Below are 15,156 nucleotides of genomic sequence, written 5' to 3'. Positions count from 1 at the left end.
CCCCCCCAAAGGCGCGGACTGCGACCGCGCCACACCAACACAACAGAGTAGGAGCCGGGTGGGCATTCCGCCTCGGAGGCGGATCCGGCTCCGGGCGTGACCACCACTCTCTCTCTACCCCCCCCGTTGCGCCCTTGGTCTGGTCCCGCTGGCCGGAGCTGGACTGGACACCGGTGGAACGGATTGCTCTGGCTCCGGGCTGACGACCCGCACCACAGGCTTGGTGCGGGGAGCAGGAACAGGCCGGACCGGGCTGGCGACGCGCACCACAGGCTTGGTGCGGGGAGCAGGAACAGGCCGGACCGGGCTGGCGATGCGCACCACAGGCTTGGTGCGGGGAGCAGGAACAGGCCGGATCGGGCTGGCGACGCGCACCACTGGCTTGGTGCGGGGAGCAGGAACAGGCCGGACCGGGCTGGCGACGCGCACCACTGGCTTGGTGCGGGGAGCAGGAACAGGCCGGACCGGGCTGGCGACGCACACCACTGGCTTGGTGCGGGGAGCAGGAACAGGCCGGACCGGGCTGGCGACGCACACCACTGGCTTGGTGCGGGGAGCAGGAACAGGCCGGACCGGGCTGGCGACGCGCACCACAGGCTTGGTGCGAGGGACAGGAACAGGCCAGACCGTACTGGGAACACACACCACTGGCCTTGTGCAGGGATCAGGAACGGGCCGGACCGGACTGGTGACACACACCACTTGCTTGGTGCGAGGAGCGGGACTGGGTTTCCTTATAAACCTCCGCTCCCTCTGCTGCCTAACCAGTACCTCTCGCCGTGCCTCTACACTCTCCTTCTCCCTCATGACCAATGGCCCCCGTAACCTGGTGGCCTCCTCTCCTAGTCCGCAGATTCGCCCTGTAGCTGCCTCCAGCAGCCCCGTCGTCCACGCCGTGTGCCCCCCCCCCAAAAAAAAAATGTCTTGGGGTTGCCTCTCGCGTGTCCGTCGTCGGCACGGTTGGCGCCGTTTCTCCTCTCCTGCCTGGGCATTTACTTTTGCCCATTGCCCTCTGCCCGCGAATATCTCCTCCCATGACCACCATTCGCCCACCTGGGACATCGCCAACTTCTCCTCCTGGGCACGCTGCTTGGTCCTCTGGTGGTGGGATCTTCTGTCACGATCGTTAACGGATGAGACGGACCAAGGCGCAGCGTGATAAGCGTACATTTTATTACGTACACAACACACGAACAAAACAACAAAACGAACGATACGTGAAGTCCTGAGGTTAACACAACACAAACCTTTACGGAACAAGATCCCACAACCTAACATGCCAACAGGCTGCCTAAGTATGGTCCCCAATCAGAGACAACGAGCTACAGCTGTCTCCGATTGGGAACCACCCTGGCCAACATAGAAACTAAACGATCTAGAACCAAACATAGAAAACTAAACATAGAACATCCACACCCTGGCTCAACAATTAAGAGTCCCCAGAGCCAGGGCGTGACAGTAGTTGATGATTACATTTCTCTAAAACAGGTAATAGGCTACATGTGTACCACCAAGTCAGAACAGTAAGTGAAATTAAGAGGGGAGAATACAGTTGTGGTCAAAGATTTTGTGAATGACACAAATATAAATTTTCACAAAGTCTGCTGCCTCAGTTTTTATGATGGCAATTTGCATATACTCCAGAATGTTATGAAGAGTGATCAGATGAATTACAATTAATTGCAAAGTCCCTCTTTGCCATGAAAATGAACTTAATCCCCCCCAAAAAATTCCACTGCATTTCAGCACTGCCACAAAAGAACCAGCTGCCATCATGTCAGTGATTCTCTCGTTAACACAGGTGAGAGTGTTGACGAGGACAAGGCTGGAGATCACTCTGTCATGCTGATTGAGTTAGAATAACAGACTGGAAGCTTTAAAAGGGGGGTGGTGCTTGAAATCATTGTTCTTCCTCTGTTAACCATGGTTACCTGCAAGGAAACACGTGCCATCATCATTGCTTTGCACAAAAAGGGCTTCACAGGCAAGGATATTGCTGCTAGTAAGATTGCACCTAAATCAACCATTTATCGGATCATCAAGAACATCAAGGAGAGATGTTCAATTGTTGTGAAGAAGGCTTCAGGGCGCCCAAGAAAGTCCAGCAAGCGCCAGGACCGTCTCCTAAAGTTGATTCAGCTGCGGGATCAGGGCACCACCAGTGCAGAGCTTGCTCAGGAATGGCAGCAGGCAGGTGTGAGTGCATCTGCACGCACAGTGAGGCAAATACTTTTGGAGGATGAATCTCCTTTCCGATTGTTTGGGGCATCCGGATAAAAGCTTGTCCGGAGAAGACAAGGTGAGCGCTACCATCAGTCCTGTGTCATGCCAACAGTAAAGCATCCTGAGACCATTCATGTGTGGGGTTGCTTCTCAGCCAAGGGAGTGGGCTCACTCACAATTTTGCCTAAGAACACAGCCATGAATAAAGAATGGTACCAACACATCCTCAGAGAGCAACTTCTCCCAACCATCCAAGAACAGTTTGGTGACGAACAATGCCTTTTCCAGCATGATGGAGCACCTTGCCATAAGCCAAAAGTGATAACTAAGTGGCTCGTGGAACAAAACATCGACATTTTGGGTCCATGGCCAGGAAACTCCCCAGACCTTAATCCCATTGAGAACTTGTGGTCAATCCTCAAGAGGCGGGTGGACAAACAAAACCCCACAAATTCTGACAAACTCCAAGCATTGATTATGCAAGAATGGGCTGCCATCAGTCAGGATGTGGCCCAGAAGTTAATTGACAGCATGCCAGGGCGGATTGCAGAGGTCTTGAAAAAGAAGGGTCAACACTGCAAATATTGACTCTTTGCATAAACTAAATGTAATTATCAATAAAAGCCTTTGACACTTAAGGTATGCTTGTAATTATATATCTAAAAACACTGAAGCAGCAAACTTTGTGAAGACCAATACTTGTGTAATTCTCAAAACTTTTGACCATGACTGTAGACCAAATTATTAGGGTGAGGCACGTGGGCTACTAACAGCTTACTACACAACATACATTTAGTATTACTTTCTTAGCTACAGTATACATATCTCCCTGGCATATTACATCATTTATGCAGCAACATACAATACATTTCTGGACTCACCTTGTTATGCTGTGCTCAGTTGAACAGGAAGGTGGCGAGACGGTTCTTCGTGGACACATTTTATCATCAAAGAAAGAGGCGGGATTTACAATTCAGAGTTGGATGACCGTTGAAAACGTATTTTCGCAGTCAGAGCTCGTTTGTTCCCGACTTCCCAGTTGCAATGCTTGCAGTTAGCCACTGTCACTTTTTTCCCCCCAAACCACTCATTGTTGAATTTGCGATTTCCAACTTGTTGTGTAATGTTTATGTCCAATGGCCGATGAGCACCGATACGAGCACTGATTTTATCTATAATTTCTCTTCATTATTTATCTTCATATGACAAGGATTAAAAAGGATTTGCCAGTAGATTGTCGACTTGATTCATGATGATGACTGCTAGCTAAGATTTTGAAAGTAAGATGTTGACATGATCAGTCCAATCAAAGCTACTGTGTATATAATGTGATTTGACGTAATTCTATTTTTGGCCAATGACCTTGAGCCTTCTTTGAAGGGCACTTCTAATGTAACTCTATGGCAGCACCCAAAGGGCTTGCATTTTCGAAGTCTACCTTAGACATGGCGGTGACGTAGTGTCCCCATGAGTGACAGAACACTGAGCCAATCACGGCGCAACGCTCCTGCATTTTGGAGCTGCCTTTTTCAAGAAAACTAAAAAGAGACCACATTTGTATGCAGCTTTATTTACATTGTTTGCAAACTGATATGAGACACTTATTAATGCCAAAATAACTTGCAAAACAGGCAAGCCCAAAAAAGAGAAATATTTGCAAAAAAATGTGTCTCTGCCCCAGCTATTCTGAATGATGGGTCGCCACTGCTTGCTGGCTGCTTTTCCTTCACTCTGCGATCCGACTCATTCCAAACCATCTCAATTGGGTTGAGGTCAGGTGATTGTTGAGGCCAGGTCATCTGATGCAGCACTCCATCACTCTCCTTCTTGGTCAAATAGCCCTTACACAGCCTGGAGGTGTGTTTTGGGTAATTGTCCTGTTGAAAAACAAATGATAGTCCCACTAAGCTCAAACCAGATGGGATGGCGTATCGCTGCAGAATGCTGTGGTAGCCATGCTGGTTAAGTGTGCCTTGAATTCTAAATAAATCACTGACAGTGTCACCAGTAAAGCACCATCACATCTCCTCCTCCATGCTTTACGGTGGGAACTACACATGCAGAGATCATCCGTTCACCCACACCGCGTCTCACAAAGACACGGCGATTGGAACCAAAAATCTCAAATTTGGACTCCAGACCAAAGGAAGAATTTCCACCGGACTAATGTCCATTGCTCGTGTTTCTTGGCCCAAGCAGGTCTCTTCTTATTATTGGTGTCCTTTAGTAGTGGTTTCTTTGCAGCAATTCGACCATGAAGGCCTGATTCACACAGTCCCCTCTGAACATATATAAGATGATTCTTGCAATAATACATATCTATCCTCATACCATTAGACTTCAGGCCACTCATGTGTCTGCTTGTTCTCTCTCTGCAGGAGGTGTTTAAGATCCTGTTTGAAGTCAACCCTGCATATGTCTGGAAGGAAATTCAGATCAACGTAACTGCAACCAGGTACAGTAAGCCATGGTGTCACACTAAATCTAAACAACATAAAATAAATGATTGATCAAAGAAGAAGTATTGAAATGTCAAAATTCTAATGCAATGGCTTTTCCCCTTACTACAGTGACAGTGAGGAACTGAACGCCACCCTCCATGACAACACTGTGAGAATCTCCATCCCTGTAAAGTATGAGCCTGGACTTAGATTCACAGCGTGAGTACAGACAGCAGTTGCAACACATACAGTACATTCTTATTTTCACAGATTAAAAAAAAAAAGAAAGTTCGACCATTTTCCATATCTTTCCATCTCCTTTCTCATCCCTCCATCGCTCAGTGACAGGCACATGAAGGAGGACCACATCATAGTGAAAGAGGGAGAGCAGTACCCTAGCGTCTTCAACCACACCAGTGTGATAGGAGAAGTGGTCAAGATAAGCTACACGGTAAGACATACATACATACAGTATCATCCCAGTCATACTCTAGTGAGGCCTGGTTAGTCGGAACGCCCTGAGTCTGGTGAGATATGGGCAAGTGGTGTGCCCAAAAGTAAGACATCCCTTACAAATATGTACCATGGTACTACTATGGTACGTTCACTTATTACCTTGGTATTGCATCATGTATACCATGGTATAGATCTGAATCATGGAAATGTACCATCATTTTAGCTTTTAAGTAAGATGGTACTGCCATGCACCTAAATAATACCATGGTATTGCCTCATTTTACCATGGTATAGATGTGGATTCTTGGAAATACCATGGTTCATACTATAGTGAGACCTGGTTAGTCAGAGCGCCCTGAGTCTGGTGAGAGACCTGGTTAGATATGGCCAAGTGGTGTGACCAAAAATAAGACAAGTATTCTGAGTTGCCTCAGCTTTGAAGAGGCTAACATGTGATTCAATTGTGAGTGAAAGACCTGTGACTTACTGATTCTCTCTGACTAGGGTTTAATATTTTTCCAGAGAATCTACCCCAAAAAAATCAGGAGAAAATTGCATGAAATTACCGGGCATCCCGGTATTCCTGTTCAAACCGGAAGTGGTATTTAAAAGCATAGCCTATAATACTAGCGGGAAAAAATGACATGATTATACCACTGTAAATGGAGAAATATACACACGAATCTAACATTTTCTTTTTGTACTTTTTGCAATTGAATCAACTCAAAGTTCTCTCAAATTTACCACACTATTTTGTTGATGTAGTCTAGTTATAGGCTACTTCATAGCCTAGGCCTATGAAGTGCCGTTGACGGACTGGTCAAATATTATGAGGTCTTGTGAAAATTACATTAGCTTTAGCCTACCTTTGACTGAACGATGTCAAGCAGCTTGTTGACCCTTTTCTCTCCCCTTGCACCTGGCTATCGGGGGAATTTGGGAATGTTATGGATGTTTTTACTTCATGATAATCCGATTGAGATTAGACAATGATTCCGAATGTTTAATAGTCACATGTACAGGGTTGCAGGTGTGATTGCAGGGTGCAGTGAAAGTCTTAGGCTTCGAGCTCCAACATGCAGGACTAAGTGAAATAAAATAAAGAAAATGGTCATAAAAACAACAGTAGAAATATAAATAGCACTATATATATCATAACAACTGTAGCAGTGATGAATAAATAAATGTCCATTGGGGTGGAGGCAGAGTAAAGACTGTTGAGGGGGTGGGGGGGAATGGCCATAGGGGGAGCAGCATGACCATTGAGGGAGTGTGGGGACTAAGTGAAAGAAAAACAAAAAAAATGGTCTACCGTAACTGCGTCGAGAGGTCGCGTGTAGCCTGCACATAGCAAGCAATTACATTTATAGAAGCCAGGCAATTAGTCTAAGAATGTTTTCTATTGGGGACTTTATGTTGCGCAAATATGGTAGGCTGCTACCATTGTGATGATTGGTCTAATGTATGAATGAAGCCAGAGAGTTGATATGTCGCACGTGCATATTTTGTATTTTTGCATCTCGGCTGATTTACCCTTCTCTTTCTCGGCATATCCTCTCATCAGTTGTGATATGTTGAGAAATTCTTGGGGAAGGTAGGCTATGGCCATCTTGTTTGAGTGCTGATCTGAATAGCCCGTAGGCCTACTTGCTGTTTGCAATGGCATGGTAGGAGAACCCATCGCACGCAGCACTTTGAATTTATGCCGACTTCGTGTAAGTAAATAGGCTACAACAGCACACACAATCACACTGAGGGTTGATGATTGGTCATGCAGATATCAGAGCAGAGAAGGCAGCAGAGAAGACAGATTTAGACATGACATATCATTTAACAGCTCCATTTCACGTCACGCTGCTCATATAAATCATTTATAATAATTTACTGGTTTCTCAACATTATTTCTCCCCTGAGACGAGAATGAGTTTGGGTGGGAAATCTTGTTAACCCGGTTCCCGCTATAAAACCCTATCTCTAACCTCCAGATGGAAAAGGATGTGGATATGGTGGCTCCTCCTCTGAAGCTAAGGGTGACGTACCCGTACCTGTCACCCAGAGAGAACATCCTGCTTTACCTGACTGACGTCACCTCCTCACAGGTAAGGCCTCTCTCTCTCCCTACGGTACATGTACTGTACAATAGAGGTAGAGTTTCTATCTGTACCCTGCACAGGGTTCTCTGCCAGTCAACAGATAATCACACTGTGAAGTCAATCAGACTGCAGAACTTTAGTGGTGTGGATCAACTTGATCCAATGTGATTGATTGACTGATGATTGATTGATTTATTGATGGATCTTGTCTGTCTCCCACAGGATGTGAGATGCCATGCCATGGATCTGATTAACCCTTTAAAGATCAACCACAACAATGTCCACACTCTCAACCTTAAAAAAGAGACCCTCAGTGACTTCCTGGTGGTGAGTCAACACTGTGTGTGTGTGTGTGTGTGTGTGTGTGTGTGTGTGTGTGCGCGCGTGCGTGTGTGTCTCACAGTGTGTATTCTCTCCTTGCAGGGCTGTAAGGACCACCCATGTAAGTCATTTGACTGCTCCATCCCTCACGCCAACAACAGCCAGGTCAATGTTACCTTCAGGGTGTGGAAGCCCACCTTTATCAAAGTGAGTATAATGGAGTGATTGAATGAATCATTGAATGATTGTGTTTCTGACTGATTCTGATTCATTAATCTGATTCAATGATTTGCTGAGCAGGCAGAGTTCACCAGTCTTCATATGATAGTTCATGCCACTCTGGAGAACCAGAACACTGATCTCTTCATGTTGAGTACCGCTAATAACGCCAGAGATGTGAGTGCAATGACCTATTCATTTTCATGTGATTTTATGTGTTTGCTTGTTGTCCTTTGTTTGTTTTCTGGGTCATGTAACACTCTTGTTTCTATCTCAGGTGAAGATTCAGGTGTCTAAAGAGGCACTAGGAGGTATACCACTGTGGATCATTATAGTCAGTATCTTAATAGGACTTCTCATTCTAGCACTGGTCATCTTCGCCCTATGGAAGGTATGTGTGTGTTCACAACCTTCTGTCTGCTTGTGTCAATTGGGAAGAGATAGAATAGCACAGGCTTGCATTATAGAGAGGTTCAACATGTGTGACCATGTGTGAAATACACTTTAAAATCTATATACTTAAACTCAAACTTGAGACTTAAATTCGGATGTGAATGATGTTGTATTCAATTTTTTCTTCTTTGCTCCATCTACCAGGCTGGATTTTTCAAAAGAAAATCCATGGAAGACATGGAGAAGGAGGACATTAAGAATTAACCCTTCCACCATCCTGTAGGTCTGTCTGTGCCCCACTATCTTCAGGTCTGTTATCTGGTCAGTCAGAGGAGATACCATAAGAAATACCACAACCCATTCACCTGAATGCCTTCAGGTCAGAGGAAAAGCCAGAGTTTATCTATGGCTCTGCACCAACCCGTTCACCTGAAAGTGATGTGGCCCATCTATCTGAACAACATGGTTTACCAGTCTTAATAACAACCTGGTCTGGTTCAGTGGATAGAGAAGCCTGGGGAAACATTGAACTTGTACACTGTGGTCTTCCGTCTATCCAACTTGGGTACCAAGACCTGGACCTTAAGGACCTAAGCTAGAAGAGACATCAGAAGACCTATGGCATCCTGACCCAGAACTGATCATTTAAAGCCACAACCTCATCAGCTTTATACAACAGAACAAAACATTCTCAGGTTTACTTATAACATCCTAAAGCCCCTAAAAACACCTCAGACTATGGCATTAAACCAAAGTTGTCCAAGTCCATGTGAACTCTGGTGGGTTTGCACAGACAATCTGCGATGGGTTAGAATCCTGTGTCCTAGTTGTTTGATACTTTTAACGAAACACTGTCAATCCATGGTATATTTTAAAACATGTTATTACCTATATTTTGGTACATTCCTCATCTTCTAAGCAGAATGTTTGCTTTTGACACACTGACATTTTCAAAATGTTCTAGTCTTACATGCGCAATCTGTAAGTTAGATTGTTCTATTGTTTAACAATTGAAAGGGGTCTATGCAAGTGTACCCACCAAAATACTATATTCCGTATATAAAAGAAGAGGAGGAACAGATGCTACTGACATAAATACATTTATTCATCTTGTTTTTGTTTCATCTTGTTGCCACATGGGGGAAGAGAACTTACAGATTGCGCCTTTACAGTATTAGGAAAACATTTGATTGTACTGTTAATGTAAGTAAATGTAAAGCTTGTACATAAAGTTGTTTGCAATAATTCCTAGAATTTAAGATAAAATGGACATAAATCCAGCATGTATCAATAAGGCCCTACACTCTTAGAAAAAAGGGTTCCAAAAGGGTTATTTGCGGAGGGATAGGGTTCTACCAAGAACCATTTTGATCAGAAGAACCCTTTTGGAAGACAAGGGTTATTTGTAAGGCAAAGGGTTCTACCTGGAACCTTTAACAACCCAATAACCGTTTTTGGAAGAACGTTTTTTTTGATAATTTGTAAGGCAAGAAGGGTTGTATATAGAGCCATATATACAAGTTCCCAGCATGAAGGGAGATGTTTTTTATTTAATTTTTTACTGTAATATCTCTGTTTTTGCATGTACATTGATTGGCTAATACATTTCATGCTACACAAAGATAAATAACATACAGTTTTCTAAACTAATCCAATCTGTTGGATTTATTGCACCCGTTACTTAGATGGTTGTTCCAATTTAGATGATTGAGGTAGTCTCAGTCTTCAATCTTCCCTACCCTGGCAGTCATTCTGAATACAGGTTGGGGCTGATTTAACAATTCCACTTGTTGGATATCCTAACTCTGGCTGGATTCCAATAGGAATTACACATCACTTTACAAGACAGCATAATGTGACTTGCAGGCCTGATGTGGCCTGTAAACCAGGAGATTCCTAACACCACTGTGTTAGTGTATAACTAGGCCCTCAAAGAAAGGCCTTATGATATATGTAATGTATTGTCATAAATAATTAGATTTTAAAGGCTAATAAGGCTGGTGGAACCATTCATAGAGGGTACTAGGAAGAACCCTCCAAAGATAAAAGGGTTCTTGGTAGAACTATTCATAGATGGTTCTAGGAAGAACCTTTAGATGATAAAATGGTTCTTGGTAGAACCCTTCAAAGAGGGTTCTAGGTAGAACCATATATACAGGGGGTTCATTGCAAAGGGTTCTACCCAGCACCAAAAAGGGTTCCCCTATGGGGACAAACTGAAGAACCCTGTATGGTTCTACTTAGCACCTTTTTTTCTAAGAGTGTATATGTCAGTAATAGAGAGAAAATAACTAATTTGCTCCAACGTTTCTCAGGTGATACATATGATAGTATGGTGATAGTATAATGAGTGTGTTTGTCATTAATAATATGGAGTATATGGAGCTTCGACATAATCTGAATTAGATAAAACAAACAAACGTATAATGAAAATATGTCAATATTGGTCTTATATTTTGATCAAAATCGAAATGTCCAATAAATGTGTATTGGAACTAGATTCATTTTGCGTCCATCCGCTAAGATTTTAGTTTTTTGACTAATCTTTCTTTCTTTTCTGTCTTTAATTTTTGGGGAAATTGATTTGTGAGGTAGCCTACGGTCACATACAGTAATCCAGAAAGCCTCTCAAAATAGATTCCTGATGTCTTAATCTGACAGTAGCACAGAACAAAAATAAGTTTGTCATGAAGAAGGTCAAGCTCTGGAAACTAGACGATTGACGGTCACATACTGGGGGTGATTTGACAGTCTATGAATCCAAAAAAGAGCCACTTCCTAAAATAGAGACAAGTAACAAGGCAAAGTAAGAGGGCTTGCGATGCATATCACCAGCAGCTTATGCCCAAGGCCTGTAGTCTCTGTTATGGATGGACCGGTAGGTCTGAAATCACCCTCACCATGTGACACTTGATATTTATGCACCTCCGCTTATTCTCTTGAATCTATCTGCATTTTGTTTCCATATTTTGCACACATTGTATTGTATATAAGATACACTCATCAGTTCACTCTTCACTTTTGAAAGCACATGTAATAAATAACAAATGTCTGTAGAATGTGTAAAATAATGTTAACACAGCGATCCTCCATCTTGTCCCCCTTCTGGAGAGTTTATTTGTCACAGATCAGCAGCGATAGATTCAGTTGATCAAGGTGTTGAAGATTTGATTACGGATGAGTTGAATCAGTACCCGTACTCGGAACCCAGAACCAAATTTGTGTGTGCTGACCAGCTTCTCGATTTGACATTTAATAACATTGATGTTGACAGTCTGTCTCAAGAGATTGTTGTATCAGGTGTGACGGCACTAAGGTTGGAAAACAACCTGCATCACTTTGACTCTCCAGGACCAGGGTTGAGGAGCACTGATCTATCGTCTCAGTCCACTTTGACTGAGGGAGGAGGGGGCTGAGACTGCATCTGACTGATATGCTCCAGTCATATACACTGCTGTGAAATGTCCACTTAATGCACTGGTTTGTCATACTGTATGTACTCTCATTAGCACAGATTTGAAAGCATTTTGAAAGCATTGCACATGCTGTCAAGGATCTTATGCCAAAAAAAAATAAAGCCTTGTTTTTTAATGTTGGACATAGGACTGAATTAGTATCATGATAGGCTGCTACGTGCCTGCGTTCGTGTGTATGTTTGCGTGCGTGCGTGAGTTATTGTTGTATGCTAAAAAGATAACGCTTTCTCTCTGAAGTGCAGGCAGCAAGCCAGCTAGTTTGCTGCAGACAGGTTGCTCATGCGTTTGGGATTACTGTACACATCAGTTAATCCTTTCAGCTGGAACTTGTTCACAGTCAGTGGGCAGTCTGGGCAATGCAGGCATACTGACCCCATTACACACACAGGAAGGCCTTCATGGTTTCAGACTGAAAGAAAAAGAGGCAAGGCAGCTTCCATTATGATTCTGCCTGTGTGCTCTCGGTGTTTGTGTCTTATAAAGAACAATAACTGAGAACAGACAGCCAGGCAGGGAGACAGACAGATATATAGATAGACAGACGAACACCCACAGTTTGTTGATGTTTTCATCCTCCAGGAATTCATGATAATATTATTGTGAAACCTGCCACTTTACTGTAAATGCGGAGAACTGTGGTTCTGTTTAACTTATCGCAGACTCAGGGGTCAGGTATATAACAGCACATGGGTATCATTTGGGGATCTGTGGTGTGAGACAGAGACAAAGGTAGAGAGAGAGAGAGACAGAGAGATGTAGAACCCTGACTACTGCTCTGCCTCAGGGCTCCCGTAGTACTGTTAACTATGTCTCTCATCCTCTTTTGAGGTGAAGGGGGGAGACCAACAGTTTGTCAATGAGTAATATCTTAAACACATTGTAAACAAACATCTGTATTATCTTAGAAGGGTAGCTCCGAGGGTACGGTATCAGTCACTGTCCTAAGATCAAACGTATGGGTCAAAATGTTACTATAGTGCGGCTGGTATTGTCACTCGGTATGTCTGTTGCTGTAGGGGATTGTAACAAACACACCCTGATACTCAGGTCCAAACAGGTTTGGAGAAAATTTTTCAAATTTACTACCTGACCGAATAGTTGGAGACTTTTTGAGAGCTTGAGGAAATGGTGTATAATCTTTCAGGGCGGTAACTATGATGGACTGGGGTCAGGGGTGGGGTGGGCTTGGGTAACAAATACTCCAAGAGTCACCTGTCAAACTTCTGTACCGTATTATCTGGAAACATATCGCCTGCAGACATAATGTAAATCCTAAATCAGACAAGTTACTGCATCATGATGATGACTCATTGGTGAATGTCCATATCTGTATTGAAATACAGAAATCGGTGCACCACTAAGCATGTAGTGCATTACTAAGTTTCAAGTTTTATTGTCATGTGCACAAGTACAGTGAAATGCCTTTTATGCAAGCTCTTTCCCAACAATGCAGTAATCAATATCAGTATTACTATATAGTAGTACCCCCCACCGGAAATAGAAATAAGAAGAACATGAGAAAGAAAATAAACTACACCGGGTATATACTGGGTCAGTTCCAGGGTCAGTGCCAATACCATATTTACAATGTGCAGGGATACTGGAGTGGTAGGGGTAGATACAGTGATGTACTGGGCTGTCCGCACCACCCTCTGTAGCACCATGTGATTGAGGGGGTGAATACTTATTTTCCACCACAATTTGCAAATAAATTCATTAAAAATCCTACAATGTGATTTTCTTGATTTTTTTTTCTCAATTTGTCTGTCATAGTTGACGTGTACCTATGATGAAAATTACATGCCTCTCTAATCTTTTTAAGTGGCAGAACTTGCACAATTGGTGGCTGACTAAATACTTTTTTCCCCCACTGTATAGAATGGTTCCAGAGAACTTCACACACAGTCATCCACTCATACAGTGGAAGTCGGAAGTTTACATACATTTAGGTTGGAGTCATTAAAACTTGTTTTTCAACCACTCCACACATTTCTATTTAACAAGCTATAGTTTTGGCAAGTCGGTTAGGACATCTACTTTGTGCATGACATAAGTACATTTTCCAACAATTGTTTACAGACAGATTATTTCACTTATAATTCACTGTATCACAATTTCAGTGGGTCAGAAGTTTACATACACTAAGTTGACAGTGCCTTTAAACAGCTTGGACATTTCCAGAAAATAATGTCATGGCTTTAGAAGCTTCTGATAGGCAAATTGACATAATTTGAGTCAATTGTAGGTGTACCTGCTGATGTATTTCAAGGCCTACCTTCAAACTTGACATTATGGGAAAATCAAAAGAAATCAGCCAAGAACTCAGAAAATTAATTGTAGACCTCCACAAGTCTGGTTCATCCTTGGGAGCAATTTCCAAATGCCTGAAAGTACCACGTTCATCTGTACGCAAGTATAAACACCATGGGACCACGCAGCCGTCATTCCGCTCAGGAAGGAGACGCGTTCTGTCTCCTAGAGATGAATGTCAATCCCAGAACAACAGCAAAGGACCTTGTGAAGATGCTGGAGGAAACAGGTATAAAAGTATCTATATCCACAGTAAAACGTTCTATATCGACATAACCTGAAACGCCGCTCAGCAAGGAAGAAGCCACTGCTCCAAAACCACCATAAAAAAGCCAGACTACAGTTTGCAACTGCACATGGGGACAAAGATCGTACTTTTTGGAGAAATGTCCTCTGGTCTGATGAAACAAAAATAGAACTGTTTGGCCATAATGACCATCGTTATGTTTGGAGGAAAAAGGGGGTTGCTTGCAAGCCGAAGAACACCATCCCAACCGTGAAGCACATGGGAGGCAGTATCATGCTGTGGGGGTGCTTTGCTGCAGGAGGGACTGGTGCACTTCACAAAATAGATGGCATCATGAGGAAGGAAAATTAGGTGGATATATTGAAGCAACATCTCAAGACATCAGTCAGGAAGTTAAAGCTTGGTGGCAAATGGGTCTTCCAAATGGACAATGACCCCAATCATACTTCCAAAGTTGTGGCAAAATGGCTTAAGGACAACAAAGTCAAGGTATTGGAGTGGCTGTCACAAAGCCCTGACCTCAATCCTATAGAACATTTGTGGGCAGAACTGAAAAAGCATGTGCGAGCAAGGAGGCCTACAAACCTGACTCAGTTACACCAGCTCTGTCAGGAAGAATGGGCCAAAATTCACCCAACTTATTGTGGGAAGCTTATGGAAGGCTACACGAAACGTTTGACCCAAGTTAAACAATTTAAAGGCAATGCTACCAAATACTAATTGAGTGTATGTAAACTTCTGACCCACTGGGAATGTGATGAAATAAATAAAAGCTGAAATAAATCATTCTCTCTACTATTATTCTGACATTTCACATTCTTAAAATAAAGTGGTGATCCTAACTGACCTAAAATAGGGAATCTTTACTAGGATTAAATGTCAGGAATTGTGAAAAATTGAGTTTAAATGTATTTGGCTAAGGTGTATGTAAACTTCCGACTTCAACTGTACGTCACCACATCCCACAGTGTGACTGT

General features: G+C 43.2%; 1 protein-coding gene across 1 annotated transcript in view; it reads left to right on the top strand.

Moving 5' to 3' along the window:
- The window catches only part of LOC311119275 (integrin alpha-1-like), a gene marked incomplete at its 5' end in the record, with an annotated part of 28,460 nt that extends 16,756 nt beyond the window's left edge, over positions 1 to 11,704 (top strand). The window contains 9 exons of the mRNA XM_084193995.1: positions 4,602 to 4,678; positions 4,794 to 4,883; positions 5,007 to 5,115; positions 7,106 to 7,219; positions 7,436 to 7,540; positions 7,637 to 7,741; positions 7,835 to 7,930; positions 8,031 to 8,144; positions 8,351 to 11,704. Of these exons, the coding sequence (XP_084050121.1) occupies positions 4,602 to 4,678; positions 4,794 to 4,883; positions 5,007 to 5,115; positions 7,106 to 7,219; positions 7,436 to 7,540; positions 7,637 to 7,741; positions 7,835 to 7,930; positions 8,031 to 8,144; positions 8,351 to 8,410 (870 nt within the window). The remainder of the gene's footprint in view (positions 1 to 4,601; positions 4,679 to 4,793; positions 4,884 to 5,006; positions 5,116 to 7,105; positions 7,220 to 7,435; positions 7,541 to 7,636; positions 7,742 to 7,834; positions 7,931 to 8,030; positions 8,145 to 8,350) is intronic.
- Positions 11,705 to 15,156: the final 3,452 nt, after the last annotated feature.

The sequence above is a fragment of the Coregonus lavaretus genome (assembly GCF_964263955.1).
Source record: "Coregonus lavaretus genome assembly, contig: HAP1_SCAFFOLD_1023, whole genome shotgun sequence".
NCBI classification, from domain to species: domain Eukaryota; kingdom Metazoa; phylum Chordata; class Actinopteri; order Salmoniformes; family Salmonidae; genus Coregonus; species Coregonus lavaretus.
The sequence above is the reverse complement of the archived record's forward strand: the minus strand, read 5'-3'. Positions and strand labels throughout refer to the sequence as shown.